Raw genomic sequence first — 21,496 nt, 5'->3', positions numbered from 1 at the left:
AGACCGACAGAATTTATCAGTTACGGGAATGAAGCCTCGCAGGGACGTTTGGAGCATTTTTCAACAATATTCGTGCGATTTCAGTGCTTCGTTTCCAGTTTCCATATCGGTTCGAACGGCTGCTCGATGTTCTGGCCTGAATCAGAGGATTCTATAGAAATTTATTGAAAGACTTTCCCGAAACATGGTAATAATTATGAGGTAATAATTGGGACAACTCTACAGATTCGTATTGACATCCTCGAAGCGGAGCGTTTCGGGAAACCAAACAAAATCCACGTGATGCATATCGCCCAATTTGATACAGGGACGTATTCATCTTCTCTTCCTGATACCTCATTGTGGTCGTGCACAATAGTTCTGTACTTCGGTGTTTCGCGAATTATCAAACAGACGGAGCGAGAAGACATAGTTGAATAGGAAATTTGATTCGCAGCTCGGCGATCTATGGATGTAGCTCAAAAGCAGCAAGAATTTCCGCCAGTGGGTTTCTCGATTTTGAGCAAGCAATTCATAAATGATTTTTATTTAAATTTTTTTCATGTTTTTATAATTTTATAATTAGTAGATTTAACGAACTCGCGCTCTTCCATCGTTCGTGCTGTCAAAACAGATGAAAAAAAAAAAAAGCAAAAATAGTCAAGCATCAAATTTTGGATAAAAAAACGATTCGACTAAGCACCTCGTTTTTGAAAATCGTCCGCCCACGCGACCGATGCCCTGCTTTTTTACTCTATTTTCACCCGTTTTTATTATATACCATGTGAAAGTTCAAGAGTTTTTCAGTGCTATTAGTCATAACGAATCTCTATCAGAGAACCGGATCAAAAAATGACTCAAAATCTGAACCATTTTATTGACCATTCAACCTGGGATAACCCACGTAATTGTCCTCGTCGGTTCACACAGTGACGTTGGATGGTCGTTGACAAAATTTCACCTGCTAATGGGGATTGTAATGGCTTTGTCTATCTATTGTAGCGAGGTTTTCCCTGCTGCTAAACCGTTGAGCGAACCCAAGTGATCGATGAATCAGGGGACAGAGAAACGAGTAACGTACACAAGGGTCATTCGTACATAAATACATTTTTATACGAATAAATAGAATAACTTTTATCTGTTTATAAATGCAGCACAACTCGATTTAGTTCTTGGTCTCTCGACAAACATTCATTTATCGTCCAATCGGGAAACGCTCACTGGAGGGGCTTTGGAAAAAAATCACGGGTCTTTCATACCAAAAAGAAGAACGAATTTGGGGCATGAGAAAATTTGAGCTTCACAAACCGAATATTAGGAAGCCACCATAGACATTTTTCAATATTTTATCAATTACGACAATACAAATGCCTTTGGGAAAAGACAAGAAAAAATGTGAAAAAAAGCAATCTGCGCTCTTTTTCAACATTTTTTAAAGCTTGAAACATTTAATTTTACAATCGCATTCATTGATGGTACAACTATCACCAAAAATCAGGAAAATAGCTCTGAAGCTTTTCCAGAGTTTTATTCCATCTTATTTTTTTCCTTTCTTCTCCACATCGTTTCTGCATCTGATTATTCAAGGAAATCATTTCTCTTGATAACCATACACGTTTCCAGACGTGATATTTAACTTTCATAACTACCTTGTGCCACGATGATCTAATGAAATGAGAAATAATTGTAATGAAACTGGCAATTTTGGAGTAACAACGAGGATTATTCATCTGAACAGCACGTCGACATAAACAACTATATGGAGATGTTCGATGTTGACAGAATCAACTATTTTTTTTTATCGTAAATGTCCAAACATTTACTCACAATTTCTTGACTATCAATCGTATGAAACTAATGATACTAAACACCGAAATCATTATGACTACGAGAATGGCCGTGTAGACATCGAGCAGTTCAATCTGCCACCAGTGGAGATCCATGGCAACCGATCGAAGAGATTGATCTCCCCGTCTCAACACATATTCGATCCACCATACGGCCGTATCCATTGGAGCCATGGGACGGTCGTGAAACTGGGCAGAGACTTGGAGTATTTTCTTCCTGATGACGAATCGCTCGATTTTTAAAATTGTTTCAGGAATCGTTATTTGGCTAAAATGTTGTCCCACGACAATCCCTGCGAACTCACTTGTATATTGGATTGTAGAAAATCTCATGAAGAGCCTCGTCCAATGTTTCCTCCGTTAAAACTTCAACGGATAATTTTATGCCGATTTTTATAAACGCTACGCGATTAGCGTTTGAAAATTGCTCCGCAAATATTGGCATGGCGATCATAGGAATAGCGAAATGTATCGCTTCCTGAATACCCAACATACCTCCATGTGTGATGAAAGCTTTCATGTGTTTATGACCTTCATATTATTTGAAAAATATACGAAATCAGTAAAGAGCCCTAGAATTGTTCATTTTTTATCACAGCACGTAGATGAAAAAAGATACTCACGAAAAACCTTCAACTGCGGCAACCACTTGAAGGTGCGAATGTTTTTCGGTAAACCAGGTGGCAGTTGCTCTTCGTATGTAACTTTCATCAATACCCTTATCGGCGATATTTTTTCAAATGATCTATAAAATACTCGGATTATGTGCTCCGGCAACGAGTCGATTCGCAACATCGATCCAAACGAAAAATAAACAAAACCGTCCGTGCTTCGGTCCATCCATTCTTCAAGGTCCTGACAACAATAATTTGCTGGATAATACATGCCCAATCATTCAACTCTAGCTGTGCACACTACGATTACACGATTTTTAATTGGTCCATAAAATAATCAAAGTCTCACGATCCACGTTGCCAAGAAAAATTTCATTTTTCAAATACCAAAGTGAAAATGCTCCATGGCGAAGTTGCATTCGGCGTTTCGCACTGGAAAAACTTTTGGAGTCGAAATACCTCAGGAATTTTGGAGTCGTCGTCCCGAATATGGATTCCACCAACTTCGATGACAGCCGACGTCATCGGCACTGGCCCGTTGAAAGAGTAATGGGTATTGGTCAGAACGAGGGCGACGTTTCTCTCGATGTCTCTGGTCGATGGTATTTTTTCATCGATGTACTTCTTCACCATTGCGTCCTGGGGACTCACCGTGAGATATTTGAAGTAGGCATCAATGAAATACGAGTACACGGTGTTGTACAACCTGGTCGAAAAATCCATCGGTAACGGGGGAGCATAAAAGTTATTTGGTCGGATAGCCAAATTAGCTGGATTCCCCACTATTCGGTCATGCCAAGGATAAAGACTGGTAGAAATGGTTGCGATCGTAGGTACTTTCAGATGATACCCGAGAGCCATGTAACAATTGGTAGCGAATAACTGAAAGAATGGAATAAAAACTTTTCCTCTATTAGCAGCATACTTGCAAACACTATCCGGCAGATCTGAGTCCCATTTCGGCGAGGGAGCAACGCGTTATCTTTGATACCATCGTACCTCTGTTATAAGCAAATCGTACGGTCGATCTTTCGGAGGATTTTTTATAAGTCGTTGCATCTCAGGATTGCTCAGTTCAGCACATGCACCGTTACCAGCGACCAAGCCTATCAACTGCACTTCCATCTCTTCTACAGATTTTTTCATCATCTCGTATGTTAGGGTATTAAATAGTTGTAAGTCGGGTGAAGGAAGTTTTATTATATCGGTATAGTTGGGATGAGGATTTTTTTGAGGAAACAAACTTATGACGTCGACCTGATGTCCTCTACTCGCTAAACCCTTCATCAATGCCTCGAACATCGAGAAGTGACTCCTGCATTGTAGAGGAAAGATGCCGAGTACTCTATGACCATAACAGCCTTTGAATCCAACCGTCGATACGAAGACCGAACAGATTAGGATCAAATTGATCGACCTCATTATCGATCACACTTGCGATTCACAATCACTGGAATTTTATTTAACACGGTTTCGAAAAAACAGCACAACTTAGTTGCACGAAATGTTCTCAAGCGAAGCGCACCGAGTAATGCACTCCTAAAGCCATTATTTTTTTCTACCTATCGGCAAGCACGCACTCCCCGAGTTGCACTCGACAGTTGACATTTATATTGACATCGTTGGGCACCAGGTAATCTCAAGATATGGACATGACTTTGTTTAAATGCAGCATATATTATTTCGTATCAGTTCTAATGTCGCATATCAGTACAGTTTTTAATGCAAACCTCCTCCCCCACCCCCTTTTTCACTCAATACGAAGTATCAAGCATACTTTACAAACGAAAACTCCACATCGCTGACGAGTCTCTTAAATATTATAACAGCGTGGCCTGTAAATATTTAAAAACAGATTTACTGATACCGTTACACGTGAAAGAGTGCAGGATCGCGTCAACCTCCTGAGGAAGTGGTTGGAATATCCGACCACTATTTTGGTCGGGCATTCTAAGAGAAAAATTCATAGATTCCATGCGCAAAATTTCGTCTAAAGTAAAAGGTCGCGATTTCAACGTAAAAATCCCTCTCCAAAAAGGATCTTTGTTTGTCCTTGATTTTTTCTTCAGTTTTTCTTTTATTTTTCATCTGATTTTTCACAATACTATTTCACTGTGAGCAGTTTTTGTGGAAATTGTGATCAGACGACAAGAGTTTGTCATGGGTCTTTGGCAATGCAAAGAATTGAGAACTTGTGTAGTTTATGAAGAAGAGGTTACATGATTTCCATAATAATATATGCAGGTCTGTTTTTCAATTTAATTTTCGCCTTGCTCACGAAATATCAATACGTATTGACGTTGAGGAGGGAAAATTCGAAGCGAACAGAGGAAACCCGACGAATGAAATGATGTGAGGAAGCAATTATATAGAATGGATAATAACTCTTTATTTCAATAATCATTTCGAACAAATGGAGCTAGTGAAAAAAATTGAAAAGTCGTGCAAGCGTAGTCCAGCATTCTGTATGAAAACTGCATATACTTTTTTCCCACGAATCACTTTTCTACCGTTTTGAGTATTAAACAATGCAAATGGCTCGTAATAATACATTGCATAACGAAAATATGCCCTCTTTAATCCTTTCATTTGAATTTTCTCACAAGCGTATGCGCCGATAATAACGCTGGTAATAAAATCTCAGTTGTTCGAATCGTGCAACGTTCATAGAGCGGTAGAAAGGAAATCTGAAATTTCCATTCACGTACCCCGATGAAGTTATGGATGGAAATTTATCAGAGGAATCAATAATACATTTCCATCTTCCTAATTCATCATTTTCTATTCATTTCATTCAAATCATATAACAAAGTACGATTTCATGTTATAAACTAACGCCATCGTGTTGCTTGTATATCCTGAAAATGGGGAAAATTATTGAAATAATTTTCGATCTTCATTGCACGAAATGCACCCATCCCTGGAAGTTAATAGTTACTTCTGCAGCTGTTGCTCTCATTGCTCCGCAACATGTTTTCGTAATACTAATGAACCTAATAACTATGATTATTATTTTCATCATGGTTCTTGTCGTTACAATAACACGATCATTTCTGCTGCATTGCGATCATTATTTCGCGAGGAAACATTGAAATAAAAGGTTTTGAATTACTACCGAGAGTAGAAAAGAATTGGACTGGGTTATATAATGAGTGAAGAAGAGCAACGAGAATGGTGAAGGAAACTGGAGACGAAAACGGATACATAAAAGAGGCTGGAGAACGATAAAAGATGTATATAAAGAAAGGCGAGAGGAAGCTCTACTTGAATTTCGTCTTCACGCCTCTCATTTCTTCTTGAAACTCGTTGGCAACTCACGAACTATTGCTGTTAGTAGTATACGACAGTTGTAGGTGGCTAGGAGAGCAAGCAGTAAAGGTAGTCAGGAGGATAAGGGGACGGAGAGGAAGAAAGTAATGGCTCAGACTCGAGTGTACAGAAAGCACAAAGACAGAAAGAGAGAGAAAGAGCGACAAAGGGGGGGGGGGGGGAGGGTGAGAAATAGAGAAAGAGAAAAGAGTAAGAATTCTCTCGACGACGAAGCTTACACCGGTGCGAGCTTCGACGTAGAGTAGTGCTCTTTAACGAGTGTGCTTTCTGGTGCCTCTCGCGAAATCTGTAGAAGCTCGCGAGAGAAAAGCGTTTTAACGTCGAGTGTGTCGGCAAAACGTTCTCCCTCGTCGTTTTTACTTGCCAGGATAGTTGAGGCCTACAAAGCTCCCTTTGAATTAATGCTGCTAAACCGAAATGCGAAAAGGCCGATCCGTTCGTTTGTCGTGCTTCCAAAAAGGCTATAAAAAATATATGTTCCTCCCACTCAAGTTCCTACCATTTTCGATTGTACTGGTACTGAGCAGTGTACACAAGCGATGCCCAGTACAGGTCATCTCTGTGCAGGACGTTGACTCTCGTATCCCTTCTACTTTTATTCGTTGCCTTTTTTAGCTTTTTATTAGAAAAATCCAATTCGATCTTTTAAAAAAAACTCTGTTTTTAATAACTCTTTCACTGAAAATTAGTGCTTTCACGTGATTTAAGTGATTTTGAAACTTCAACAGATTCTCATCCGTCGTTAGAAGTATTCCACCTGAGACTTCAAGCCTCCAGGATTGCATTCTCTGTTTTCAACAATCTGAGACAGTCAAGTCGATTCATTTCATGTACAATTGCGCACGAGATAATATTGGAATTTAATTTTGTCTCGATTGTCACAACGTCTAGTTTATCATCAAACGAATGCTCTTGTCCAATGTATATATTTATATCTATCCGCGTAAACCTCTCTTGCAAAGCGATAACCGAGTTTCACCACCGATTGAGTTAATTGATCGGGATCCAATAGTTCCAAATCGCGCACTCACAGTCACAAACGAATTTCCGCTCAATCGGGAAACCAAGGAACAATCGAAAGAGCGCGAGAGAACGTGATTGACAAAACGAGTTTGATTGGCATACGAAAAAATACGAACAGGAGGAATAAGACACGTGCACCCGAGGGAACGCGAGGGAAATTGGGACTATTTCGGAGCTTCGTCGTGAAACTTGACTTCTCTTCAAACTCAATGAAATCGAAATTACATTTTTAATTAACGTTGTCGAACAATGTCTGGTGAAGGACTTAAAAAATATTCCTACAAAAGTACTATTTGCTTCGATTTTTACCGATTTCAATACGATTTTTCATTCTTTATTTGAAAATAGTTTTGCAATCTTGTTTTTTTTCTCATTCTTAAGGCATCGATTTTTGAAAAATTGACTGTGGGAAGGACCTTTTCATAGAAATGACTAAAACAGAGAATAAAATACACAAACAAAGCAGGCTTCAAACTGAGATTGAATTGTTATATCGGTGAAGTGCGAGAGTTTATTTTCGAGTTACTTAACTATCGATTCGATTCGAGAGGTTTTCATTTCGCCTTGAACGCTTTTCACCTCTTTTGCATTTGCCTTGAACGTAGAAAAACTGGTGACCAGATAAGTCCCGTTATTGGACAATAGTTTTTCTCTTTCTCGGCGCTTCCCTATTTCCGGACCACTTTCTTTTAACCATTTCCGGCGTTGTCCATTTCCACCATTTTTTCCTCGACATACACCTCGGCACGGTGTACTCGCGCCTCTTTTTTACTCCACCGCTCCAGTCATCTTACTCAGTCACTGCGATCCTGAATACTTCCTCTCTAATATTTTCTTGAACGGAAAAGCGTGTTCTCGTCTTTTCTCTTATCACTCGGAGAGCAGGAAAGGTGAGAGAGAGAGAGAGAGAGAGAGAGAGCAAAAAAAATATCGAGCAGAGCTGCCTCCGCTACCGAGATCGCTTGAATAATGACTAAATGTATCGTGTTAAACCAACTTAAAGGGAAAATGAACGTTGCAGGAAAAAATAACTGAGAAGCTTCGTGATAACGTATTCAGGAATAATTTTAACCTTCCTTCGAATAACTCACATCACGTAACAACAGATTTTCGTAAAAGAAGTTTCATTTATGCTGACACAAATGAAAAATCACCGCGTTAAGAAGGAAAAAAAATTTCAAAATGTTTAACTAATTTTTAAAACTTGACATAAAAACGCCAGTGTAGTCGAGTCTTCGAACAAGTTTAACACACATTTTCTTCGGCCACAATTTCAATGCAAATCCAAATGTTGAATAAACGATGCAAAAATTGTTTTACTTATTTCGTTTAAATATGCAAACATATGCAAAATGTAATCGTAGTAACAGAGTTACCGGAAAAATCCTACGTGCGCTGTGAATTTGGATAGGGAATGAACAGGTGTGATATATCGTCGCTGTGGATACGGGAATAATCCCTGTGGGCCTATCAAGCCCGACGCCCAGAGGGCTTTCACCGAATGATTTACATGTATATACATAATAAATGGGAACGAGCATTTAGAACGACCTGGACAAAATGAAACCTCGGGCTGAAATTAAGCATTCCTTAATGTTACAACTTCGCTCATTATTGTTTGATACTCCAAATTTTTCATTGTTTAATAAACAGATTATAAGGAAGATCACGGAAATCGAAAATTCCAACTTTGAAAGTTGAAATTTAGAAATATTCTAGAAATATAAACTGTGCTCTAGTTGTCGAGAAAACAATTAACGAAAATCACATTTTTTTAAGGGTTATACACAAGCCCTTATGGCAGGCACACTTCCTGTGCGACCATTTGAATTTAATGAAATAAGATCCTCCCAACTTCAGAGATCCAAAAACGAGAATAAGAAAATAGAATGTTTTTAGATACTACTTATTTGGTTTAAAATGGCTGTTGTCACATTTTGCTCAACGATTTTACTGCGAAAGTATTTAAACCGCTGCAATTATATTAAAAATTGATAAATCTCAACAAATAAATTGCACATAATTTTAATAATTGTGATAATTTTAATCGTTTACTTGATCATCAAAAGAGCAAAAAAGTTCAGTTGTTTTTTTGAATCACAAGTAACGCATGATCTTCCTTAATTGTATCACAAGTTCAACTGCACGTGGAATGACTCCTTAACGAAATTTCTTTTATTAAAATGTCGCTAAAAATGTGTGCCTTTAACCATGAATTTTGTAATGTTTTCAGTTATTAACACGCTTGGGAGTTTGTTCTCTCAAACTTTGTAAAAAATTGTCGAGTAAAACTGGAAAAAAAATAATTTGTCAAAACTGGCGAGCGTCAGCATGATTCTACGCCAAGAATCATTTTTCTGGAAAAAATCAGCAGATTATTCAACTCTGACGACTCAAATTCCAAAAGTATCACGAATGAATCACCGGATTTCTAAATCACTTAGATTTCACCGATACACTAATTCGGTAAACACTCATCGATTCACAGCGCGTATAATCGCGAGTGGTCAAACACATGACGATGAGTCGTCAACACGCATTGTTTATGCGAGGTTGAAAAAAAAGAATCTCGAGGTGATTTCGAGCATCACGAATCGATAATCGATCGCCCCGAAAGATCTCTGACAAGCTTCACAAAAAGATTTTGATGGCTGTGGCACGCGGTACTGAGGGGGAATAAACACGCTTTTCAAAACATGACGAGCCATTAGAAAAATTTTAATAACCGAATGATAATTGTGCCTCCGCAGTAGGCGCAGATTTGACGTGATAGATTAGATTTCACAGTCATTAGAAAGTCGAGGTCGAGCGATCGTTACGAAAAATAGTAACTCTCAACGTTTCACGCGTATACGCGAGTGTGTTATTACGGATCATTCGACGATCAATATTCCTTCATGAAATTGAAAAATACCAAACGAGCAATTACTGATTAATCATATAATTTTTCGACTGATTTCAAAGTCGTTAATTAATTTCCTTTTTTTTTACTTATCTCTCGCCGAAGCGATATTTGTGCTTTCTACAGATATTCTCGTTTACACTAAATTGGAGGTGCAATGATTCGACGTTAGTAGTTCGAAAAGATCTTCGCTTCTTACGCTTCCTACGAATTCGAACGCTTCTAATGGATTTTTTTTCCACCTTCACGCTTTCCATCAAGCGTAGGTTCATTTTTTACAGCAAATTGCTTCCGAGCCCAGAAACAACTCGAGCCATTTATCATTAAGTATTATTCTGAGAAAAAATAACGAGAGTGAATTCACTAATCGAGCGAACTTGAACTACTTCTCATGAAGTCTTCGAACCCAAACTAACTGAGCATGCTGCGTACAAATAATTAGCAAGGAATATACTGAAAACGATTAATCGTGATCATCAGCAATTTGACTACGATGAAAACCTCGATGCCCAGAAATCGTTATTCCCGATTACCGCCGAGCGATCGTTCCCCCACGTGCGAGTGTCCCTAATCTCATTAGGAAGAGTATGGCAGAGGTAAATACGTGGTCAGGGTAGATCGAGTGTAAGTGGCGAATGTTCCGACCGATCAGAGCTGATTGCTACAGAGATCACACGATAACCGCTTTCTCTATCTTTCTCTCTCTCTCTCTCTCTTGGTGTGCGTAATACACAGATGTAAACCCACGAAATGGTGAGCCGCACGGGGAAGGTATAATCTCTTCTGCGAGAGAAACGTGTTGTACACTGGGACGTCGCAAAACTACTATCTCGCACTTTCAATCTGCGTCGAACTGGACACTGGTGCATTTGCCCCTTAGCCCGTTGATGGCAAACATTCGGCGTTCTCCCTCGGGATCGATTGCTATTCGGTTAGAAATGGAAGGGAGCTCGGTGTATGTGGAATATACAAATGTAACCGAGACCGTTTCTCGCTTCAATCCCTCTTCGTCTCGTCTAAACTCGGCGAGATCTCTCGCCACCGGCCGTTCATGTTCCCACGTGTACCTACACTTGGATGGGACAATACGCTCGTATGTTTATACATTTGAATGTAAGCCCATACGTATAACGATTGTTAAATGGCATACGCGATCATGCGCGAGTGTATGTTTGTATTAAATATATAGACACAGGCAAATATGTGTACCGGATTGCCGTTTTGCACACCGTTTGATCGTTATTTCGGATCGTGGACTCGGCTAACGACGATCTCGTTCCCGACCCCCATGTACTGTACTCGTACCGAACGCGAGATCAACAATCCCCGGCATTTGTCTCTCGCGTATGCGTGTGTGTGGCGCGCGAATCCAACTCGGATGCGGGACTTAATAATGGTATAATCGACGGACAACAAAAATGTGTTTTCTTTGGATCGGAAATCCGAATGGCGAGGAGAAATGTATTTGGAATTTATACCTACACAGACCGGCGGTTAGTCCAATTTTTTCCCCAGCCATATTCCGTTCACGCTGCAATGAACGTAGAATGTGATATCGATTTTTAGTGACATGCCGGCGTAGAGTTCCGATCGAATGAAAAGATCAAACGTATCTCCACCTTCCAATCTGCAATCGTGATTTTCCACTTTTTGTGTCGTCCTTATGAATTTTAAAATGTCAAGTTAATACCACTTTTCATTAAGTTGCGCGGAGAAAACGAGGCCGAAAATTCTAGAGGAATTAAGCATTTATTCAAGAGGAAGTATTTATTTATTTAGATGCAGCATTTATTCGAAGAGCAGTAATAATAATTGTTCTATCCACCATTGTAGAAACCCATACCTTTTATTCAAAAGACTCAAGAGCGTTTTTCTCTATAAGCATAGTAAATAATGTTTTCAATCACTTCAAATATTTACATTGTTAATACGTGTATGCTCGTGCATACTTAAGTTAATCGTTAAGTAACACGTATTCGTATCATAGAATTTGCTATGCTGTCTGGGAAAATTTGTGATTTACAATATATTTCCACTTATCAGCAAGCGCTAATCTGACATGATAAATGACACTCGAAAACAAAACGAAATGTTGTGCTCATATTGAGAATTCAAGGAACGAAAAATTGGAATATTCCAAAATTACTATGCTGTTTGTAATCGGTGGCTAAATATTTTTAAATCCTTGAAAAATAATATATTCCTCCTGGAACAAAACGAATCCGTTTTCTCCGTGTAAGGTAGTGCGACAGCTAAGTGCCGTATAAAATATAGGGTGCAGCCCCCTTCCTGTGTGAACACTATTCGTTGTGAAACATGTTCCAAAAATATTTCAAATAATCGTTAATAATTATAATCATGGCTCGTCTCACGCGACAGTGTTGTTACGTCGCAAACCTTAAAATTCTCTCACTCAAATTCTCATACGATTTTTATTACAATCATTTTTATTTAAAAAATTAGACAGTACATCGTGTTTTTTAATTTTTTCTTCAAAAGATACTCTAACATCGTATTTTTTTAAAATCAAACTCGTATAAGAATCGTTCTCGGGTTATTTCGATACACATTTTTTGTTTGACGATTGCCATCTGCTCAGATGAAGAAACCATAGAACTTAGATTTTTCCTTCCTTAGATTTTTCTACGCGACATATTTTTTTCAAAATTTCCGTAAGAAATTGGGTTTTGCTATTGAACAACGTTAAATACGCAGCCACATTCAAGCTCTGTTTTATGCTATCGAGAACTCTCAGTTAAGTACGTCGACAAGTTTTGGATTATTGACCGATACGGTTGGTTAACAAGGTTTCAAAGTATTATTCCGCATGATGAAGTAACACATACACGGACGGTAGTATTACTCGGACAGGCAAATTAACACGATTAAATTAGCAGCGGTATACATAAATCCATATCCGGGAGGGGGAATCGATTATCGGTTCTCTCACTGTCAAGATCACGCCTCGATTGAGCGTCTCTCAAAAGCGATCGATGCTTCGAATCGCTTATAGATTAGCAATCGTAGCTGCACGTGTGATTCATTGAATATGAATTAATGAGATAAATAGCCGGTAAGGGAGAGAGAGAGAGAGAGAGAGAGAGAGACGCGGACGCAGAGAGAAAGAGAAAAACGGAGGGAGCCGAAACGCAGCAGAAATCGGGGAGGCAGACTTCAGTGATGATGAATATTCAACAGCGAATATGAACGAAAACGTCCACTCCATTATCCATTCCGAATCTTCACATTTCCGTTCGGGCAATCGTGAATAACGAAAAAGAAAAAGAGCATTTTTTACAAGCAATGAAATTTGAAAATGGAACTTTCTGATATATCGAATCCTTCGCGCGAGCGCGCCATACGATAAAATTTTATCTGCTATTCGTCTATACACTTTCCACTAAATTAGTTCTGAGCTCCGCGAGAATGCGATGCGTTGCAGGAAATCCATTCCACGCCAGAGAGCCCTGGCAACAAAGGTACAATAAAATAAGAATCGTTGCTGTGGTGAATCCCGAAGTTACATCGATTTTCTCGTGCCCGCGACACAGATCCCCGAATCCAGTGCCGGGCGTGTGGACCTCGATGACGAAAATATATACTCGAGATAAAATAAACTCGACCTAAATCCGTCAAAATTAATCACACCGTTGCGACGACTGGTTTAATCCAAATTTCCTAACCGCATTTCCTTCTCCGATAAGGTTCGATCGATATTCCACTTCTTCCTCAATAACATATATCCGTATTTCATCGTTTTGTGGACGACTCGAGCCCAGAGCTACGTGTCCTACTCGTAAGTAAGCCAAGAGGACGGCTTTTTTTCCCGTTTTGATTTTCAGTCAACTTCTTTTTCCTTTTTCCACTCGTATCAGCTCCCCCGGCTTATTCTCGTTGTACGAGAGCAAACGCGGGCGCACGATGCAATATCACGGTCCGAGTCAAGCTGTCGGAGACGGCGAATACCGAAGATAGGCTCGCTCACATCTCTATGTCTATACCTTTTTATTTTATGTACAGATATTTATGTTCATCGGTACATACGAGCGCCGGCACATACATACGTCAGTACGTACGTGGGGAGAAAAGGGTAGTTCGAATGTCACTGAAGGGTGGTAGTTTGGAAGTTCGCCAGGCAACCCAAACCGTACGTGATATCCAAGACTCACGACCACTTGTACGTAAGCACCTCTGTATACACTGCGCGTTGATCTCGGCACATATCTCTGGGTGCGGTAAACGTACAAATATCCGCACACACTGGCGTGCACGCCGCAACGTGCCTCAGGATCAGTTGAGATCTGTGCTGATACACAAAGTGGCTCTAAACGTATCGAACGTTTCGTGTGACAGGTTTGATCAGAGGAGTGTGTCCGTCGCTTGAAAAATATTCATTCAGAGACTTTGAGGGCGTCGCTCCCAATTATGAATCCGGAGTGCGTTCAACGACCTGCTTTCCTGTTGCCTGCTTCATTGAAACGTGCGGAGTCGTTTCACACTCGGGAAATCCATTCGATATGTTCTCGCGGAGGGCTGAAAATGGGAAGAAAATCTCGGACTGTTCCAGTTGGCGCTCCCCTAAATGCGAGATCGCGCCGGATAATGAACGGAGGAGAATACGACGTGGAACGCCGTCAGGAATGAAGCGACTAATTTAAAAATGGTAACTGCAGAGCCTCGTAATCATTGGCAAACAAATAGAACGGTTCTCGACCAATAACCACGACGTTTCCGTTTCAGAAATTCTATTCTGAAGAATTTCATTGTTTTTCGATAAGAAATAGCTCACGTATGCGCACACGCGGATATGCCCTGGCATCAAACGAAATGCATAAAGACGTAACAGGGTGTTGAGTCGCCATACCATGCGGTTGACTTCTCGCGCCAGGTGCAACAACAACAACGTTTTGGAACGTGGACGTAACTCCATGCATCGCATTTCTACGTGCTTTATTTTTCCTTCGCCGGGCCAATCGAAAGTGCTCCCATGTACGAGGAGGCAGTGTACGGGCGTTTCTCGCGTTCCTTAACGATCGCTAATGGAACGGAATGGAATGTGTCTCAATGCTTGGTGAACACTATCCCGCCAGAGTCTCGAGGCTCGCGCTCGTCGCATCAAACCCTCGCGTATGCACGTGTGCGCAGATACACGCGACATGGATATACGTACGAATTCATCGCGTCGGAGGATCGCTCGTGGTTGCTTGAAACTCTCGTATGGCACATCGTGGTACCGCGCATAAGCCAACTTGGTTTCAGATCGCGTTATATCGTGCGTGGCTGCCTGTACCACGTGAGTTACTGATTTTGTTGGAATTTCAATACTCAAACATATGTATTCGCTTCCACGTATACAGATATATTCTATACCGCGAGGCTGTTCTGCGATAAATTTTGATTGACGATTCTCTTCGCTATACTGCTCCTACCATTAAATCTCTATGGACGTGAAGAATTTTCGCTCCGGTTCTCAACCACGCCGCTCCGAATACCAATGTGTGCCATTCTTCATTTGACAGAACATATTTTTATACCCTCGATTATAAATTGATAACGGAGACTCGATGAACTCTTGGTTTTGGAATATTATTTATGGGGCAGAGGCTGCTGGCATGCGAACGAATGTTCATCAGGGTTTCCTTATTCATTATCTATGTTTGGAAGGAAAATTTAATGAATGTGATATGGAAGACGAAATATTGATTATCACGGTGAGACAAGTCGAAGGAATTTTTCCCAGACACTAGATTCACTTATCGAAATCTCCGATGTATGATTCAATGAATAAAATGGTGTGTAAAAAAGTGAGGTTTTCACGATGCAGATATGGGACGACTGGGCAACCTCACGTTATTCAATCGTCGGTTAACATTGCGGAGATCGAGGATTGGAAAGCGGAAAACGAAGGGGAAGTTTTGATGCAAATAGCCTTCGTACAACATCGATATACACACCAGAGAGCTTAATGCTTCACTTGAGACTCGTATATATGTGTGCTTCATGCTTGTATACAGAAGTGACTCGCGATAAATCGACAAGTCCCGTCGATAATCAAGAATGAAACTACGCTGTTCTGTCCCATGTCTTCGGTCTGGATTCTCTCTGTCACCGGAGTAATCGCGACCAACGTCTCGTCGCGAACCGATAACGATTACGGTTGTGGAGCGAGGGTGGTAGCAGGAAGCAGGGGCACGGGGTTTGAACCTCGATTGGAAAAGTCCGACGACGAGGTGTATAAACTCGGGCTCACCCACTCGAGCTTTCTTGATAACGTCAGTCTCAAAACGCCTGAACTGTGCAGCCAAACTGTGACAAACCGGACAACTCTCCATGCCATCCTCCTACTCACCCCCTTTTTCGCTTTCATCTTTTTTTCTTCACCGTTCCTCTTTTTTTGCTCTTAAAAAACTTTGCCGATAAGAGTGATTATGCGTTTCTCTCTATGCGCTGTCGATTTCAACTTGCTCACGTCCATGCACGAAAGTCCTCATCGAAGTACACTTTCGAATTCGTCCCAGTCATTTTTCATATTCGTCGTTGCCTTGACCCTTAGCCACGCGAAAAGACAAGAAGCGTATCTCTGCGTAACGTTTTTCGATGTGAAAATATTGAACGATCGAAGTATTTAAGGAGGGTGGGATCACGAAATCAAAATAATCAGAATTCGATCAAATTTGGTGGTAAAACATTCTTCGGCATCAAGTATACAAATACAATTTTTATCAAATTTTTTTACCACATGGTTATCGAATAATTAAGCGTTAAAACGAAGTTCTTATAATGCACGAGATGTATAACTGCATGTATGTATGTAAAACTCTGTGCTTGTACACGTGAACTTTAGTGTTCAATTACTCGAGAACTATGTGGTAGAAAAATCTTAAAAAATTTATATTGTCTTATGTATTTTTGAAGAATACATTTACCAAATTTTATTAAATTCTTATCATTTTGAAATTCTTCATATTTTTAACATGATTTAGCATGGCAACATTCTATCGTCGCGATCCTCCCTCCTTAAGATAGATCATGCCCGAAGGACCGTATTTTACGGGTGACCAAATTGAACCGATTTTTACTTCTTAATTTATGTCTTTAAATTGTGTCACAGTTATTTATTGGAAATTGTAAAAAGATTTTTTCAACTTATCTTTTGTCGAATGAAATTACAAGCCATTAATTAAACGAGGATCCACCACTGACTGAACCCGGAATTTTATTCGCCCCTGGCTAAAAAATGCGCCGAAATGAGCGAAGGTGAGGTTACGAGTGCTCATTTTACCAATTTCGTTAGATCTTTAGCGTAACACATCTTTATTACTAGTAAGACAATCGTTTCTTAAGAAAATCATTTCGTGGTTGAACCTTGAAGAGCTTGGGAAACAGCCGAGCAACCCCATCATCTCCCGTCTCGGAAGGTTATAACTGTGTGACAATCGCGATATCGAATAAGACCGGTTAGGAAAAAATATGAAGATAAAAGAGTCGGTTGCTCTTATAAAAGCATAGCTAGCAACGCCAAAATAAATCATGTGCCAAATCCAGGCGTATCAGAAGCATGGATTTGTCGATTTGGCACAAAACGTTTCATGGACGTTGCTCGGGGACGGTTGCTGGTCAAAGGGTTTCTTCTTCTTTTTTTACAATTGATGGGACCAAAACCGAGGATATAAAAGTTTGCGTGTGTACAGTACCGTTGTATCTGAGATAAGAGCAGTACGAGAAGCCGAGCCAGAAAGGCGGCATGAGCGTCCAATACTCCAGAATCCCGTCTAGCCGCTCCGAGTGAAGTAATGTACGGTTATATAGAACCGACAATCTCAGTTTCGCGCGGTCTATATAAGAATTGCGAGGAAAAAACGAAGGGGGAATCTGCTCTGTGATGGGATCGTGAACAAACTCGATGCGGGGTAGGTTGAGGAAAAAAAGGATGCTGCGAGGAAAAAGGAAGAAGATAGGAAACAAAACGGAGATACGTTCTGGGGATATCATGCCTCGATAAACCCCGCGACTATAGCTGTGTGTAGACGACACCGCTGCAAACCTCTTTTCGACGTTGTTTCACTCACTCCCAGTGAAATATACATATAAGAAGGAAAATTGAGACAATAATTGGGCAGGAAATTCGATGAAATAATAAAGCTTGCCTCGCTGACACTTTTATTCTACTCGATCAACGACGCACACTTTCCCAAAGAATGCTATCAATCACGAAGAGACGGCTAATAAATATACGAGGCATCCAATGAACCGTACCACCGGACAGAAGCGTCAACACCGACAATCTCCGAATAGATTCGAACTTGTAACACACAGACAGATACACGAGCAGGGTGCGAGCACACAAGCAAAGCTCACATACAGCACGTTGGCTCGTGGGACCTTGGAGGCTTGCAACGACGGAAGTAATTTCCCCGGTGAATTCATGCTCCGTCGAAGGGTGAACACCGTCGGGACACGAACGAGAGAATGAGCCGGTGACCTGGTGGAGAAAGAGTTGAGAAAAAAGAACTGAAGGTAACACCTATATCTGTATGGGGAAAGAATAAAATGAACAAATCGGTGGAATAAAAAATTGTAAAAGTTTGACAGCCCGATGAAGATCATCACCCCGGACCCTGGGACTCTCCGATCCTCCTCGGAGGAAATTACTTTTCATAGTATGTGTGTGTTTTTTTTCTTTTCCCTTTCTCTTACTTTTTCAACCAACTTGCGACGGTAGGCGAGCTAGGAAATAACGTGCCAAATGAAGGAATGTAACGAAAAGAGGGATTGGAATCTTGGAAATAAAGTCAAAGTTTTCTCGAACAATTGACCACAAGGTTTTGAAAAAATCATCAATTCTCATGTGACACTTGGAAAGGGAGGTCGAGAAATCGGAACCATCAGCGCGGGCTAATATAATGCGATTAATCAACAAAAGTATCACGTTTTTCACATTGCTGTCGACGTGCTTTGTGAATATTTCGCAATCCTCGCGCTCTCGGGTATTAACAATATTCGAGACACGAAGGAAGTTGTCAAAAACTTTCTAAAGATCGCTCGCAGACGTTGCAGAAATTTCATCAACAAACTTCGCCCACTCGCCTTCAGACTTTGAGCTTCCTTTCGCATCGGTGGACAATGCTGGTCGTCGACTCACCGGGAGATGAATTCCTTCGGGCGAATCATAAACCAGCATTATTTGAACGCGTTCGAAACACTTCTCGAGATGATAATTACGAATAATATTTCAAAATTTAGACGCCTGCTCGGCATGGAATATTGAATCGTCTGGTTCTTTGCAAGCAAACGATCGTTCGTAGGAGCATCGCGGCAACTCTTTTTCGCGTATTCACGCAGCTTAATTCTGATTAATCGGAGAATCAAATTATATATCAAATCGACGCTTCGTCAAATCGATTTTTTAATCCCCTTTCGGTCATTAAATTTTTTCATGTGCGCGCTCCAACGCCTCAAATGATTCGTTCTCTTTGAATTCGTACGCCCGCGCAAGACTCGATCCGCACGGTCTCAGATCTCCGTTCGCTTTGTCCGGGGCGAATAATTATGCAGCAATTTGGTGCTGCCAGTCAAGACTGACGATGTCGTTTTGCCGTTTCGGTATGGATATGCGTACGTGGACGATCGAGTCTTGCAATGACGGCCAAGTAAGGGCTACGATTTAGTGACCATGGCATAGTGAACTGACGTGAACTACAGGGCCGGGTTAACACGCGGCTGGGAATGCACGAGGCCGCAGACTCTCTCTCTGCTGCTCTCGCTCTTTCTCTTTCGCTCTCTGTTGGTTCCGCGCCGGAAGCGAATACGCGATCTTTAACGGACCGAAACGAACTGAAACGGACACGGTGGTCGTCGATTAATGCTGTCCACGTTGCACGGCGGGCCTTTTGCGCTTTGCCATTCTGACGAGACTCTACTACGGGCATGTTCGACACACATCTGCGGGGACTTGCCGTATGCATGCATACAGAAATATCTGTTTATCGGATCCAATCACTGTTGTGGTACGCATTTGCTTACAGCAATGCAATTTATACCGATTCACCGCTAATTGTGCGGGGCAAACTTCACAATGTGGTGGTCAAGTGCACGGACGCTCGTGGTTAATCATTTTTTTCGTCTCACTCGCTCGTTATTTCCGCTACGACAGTACTTTGTTTTTACAGTCGCGATTCACAGAAAATCTTTTGTTGAAAACGAAGTTAAGAAATCGAGCGTGTCCTGCTGGCTCGGATGCAAATAAAAAGGCGATAGCCTCCGTCACGATTTTTCGCTCGCTCGTACTTTTTCGAAACGGGTATTTTCAGTGGATTTTTTCCAATGAAAGACTTTTTTAAAAGTCCTTTATCTCGTGGTAGCAACACGTTTACTTTATGTTCCATTTCATTTATCTTAACATTTTGTTTATATTGGCAAATTTATGGGCAAGCTGAAACAAGTGCGATCCGAAGGGTCTCCGCTTTGGTCCAGCGATTGAGCAACTCTCGGGAACAGTAGTTGTGGCCAAATGTGCAGGTGTGTAGAGCGAGAAACATCCAGAAGGGTTTTCGTCTCCGGTGGGGGCTCCTTACTTTTGTACTTGGACTGTTTTGGTGCCAAGTGGAAGGTCGGATAGCGATAAATCTTACGTCGGATGCTCCGTCGGGAAGGGAATCTCTGGTTTCGCGTTAACTCTCTCGCTCGCTGGATGTGCAGCCCCTCCCGCGCGCTCTGCCGTAATACTATACTCGCAACTGTTAACCGTCCTCAATACACACATACACGAGGTACTGAACAAATGTACTTGCAAGGTGAACTGCAGTCGCTTCGTCCACGGTATCGCACTCCTGAGGCTTCCCTCGTAAACCCTGCGGAACATGCGCTCAAACTTCCGGAACTCATCCTCCTCGTTTCAACTTGACCAACTTGACCTTTGCCCTTGTAACGCAACCGTGTCCACGTACTTGAGTGCACGCCGATCGTAAAATGCAAATCAATTTTATGCCCCATCTGCCAATCTACTTTGGACTCTCATTTTGTCATTCCCCTTACGATTAGCTCGTTAATTATTCACGAGAAATGACCGGGATCATTTTATTTTACGAGATCTCGCGACGTACAAAGTGCCACTGCGCAAATTCTCCCTATACCTTCGTATTATTCATATTTATTCTTGATTATACGCATAAAACCTTTGAAATATCCTTTCCACTTTACAACTATTTACCCAAAATGGCATTAAATTTGGATTAATTACGTTGAACCTCCGGCGCACTCGATCATAGCCGACTTCATGTTGCCATAATCTTATTTCCTTTCAGCTATTCATTTTTATTCTTTCCCAATGCTTTTTCTACCTCCGCGTTATCTACCAATCATTTCATATATTCCGTACAATCCCCATTGATATCAAAATCCATACATAACCCATAATGCTCCACGAATCGCAATGCGTCGAGGAAGCACTGTCGAGTGTAACGTTATAACACGAGTGCCCTGATACAGCTGACGTTCTAGACAACTTAGAATACATGTATATTTGTCCCTGTAAATATATATATATCTCTATCTATATGCATATGAATGCGGAGAACGCTTGTCCAGCAGGTTGACCGGATAGTTATACCAATGCTCGTCGAGCGTAACGATAATTAGGTTGGAGAGCTGGGGCGTGGCTCTATCCATCTCCCTGGTGTTGGCCGGATTTTGCACGACTAACGACATGCTTCTATATGAACTTTGCATACACGCATATGCATCTATAATCTACTAACAGATTATCGTATAGCTCGGGGGCTTTGTGTCCGAGTAATCTCAGC

The 21,496-nt window shown here is 41.0% G+C and overlaps 2 protein-coding genes across 4 annotated transcripts in view; one reads left to right on the top strand and one right to left on the bottom strand.

Moving 5' to 3' along the window:
- The window catches only part of LOC122414942 (semaphorin-1A-like), a 223,032-nt gene that overhangs the window by 175,302 nt on the left and 26,234 nt on the right, over nt 1-21,496 (top strand). The gene's annotated exons all lie outside the window — the stretch shown is intronic.
- On the bottom strand, nt 603-3,964 carry LOC122414943 (UDP-glucosyltransferase 2-like). 2 transcript variants are annotated; one of them, XM_043426641.1, is made up of 7 exons: nt 3,440-3,964; nt 2,900-3,322; nt 2,450-2,681; nt 2,322-2,357; nt 2,132-2,192; nt 1,807-2,043; nt 603-1,033 (listed from the first exon to the last, which is right to left on the bottom strand). In XM_043426641.1, exons 1-7 carry the CDS (start codon nt 3,860-3,862, stop codon nt 973-975), a joined length of 1,473 nt encoding a protein of 490 aa, XP_043282576.1. In that variant the 5' UTR covers nt 3,863-3,964; the 3' UTR covers nt 603-972. The 2 variants fall into 2 exon arrangements, with proteins under 2 accessions (XP_043282576.1, XP_043282575.1); XM_043426640.1 differs by having other exon boundaries at nt 2,132-2,357.

Source organism: Venturia canescens, chromosome 8, assembly GCF_019457755.1.
Source record: "Venturia canescens isolate UGA chromosome 8, ASM1945775v1, whole genome shotgun sequence".
NCBI lineage: Eukaryota > Metazoa > Arthropoda > Insecta > Hymenoptera > Ichneumonidae > Venturia > Venturia canescens.
This window is presented reverse-complemented; position numbering and strand designations above follow the sequence as displayed.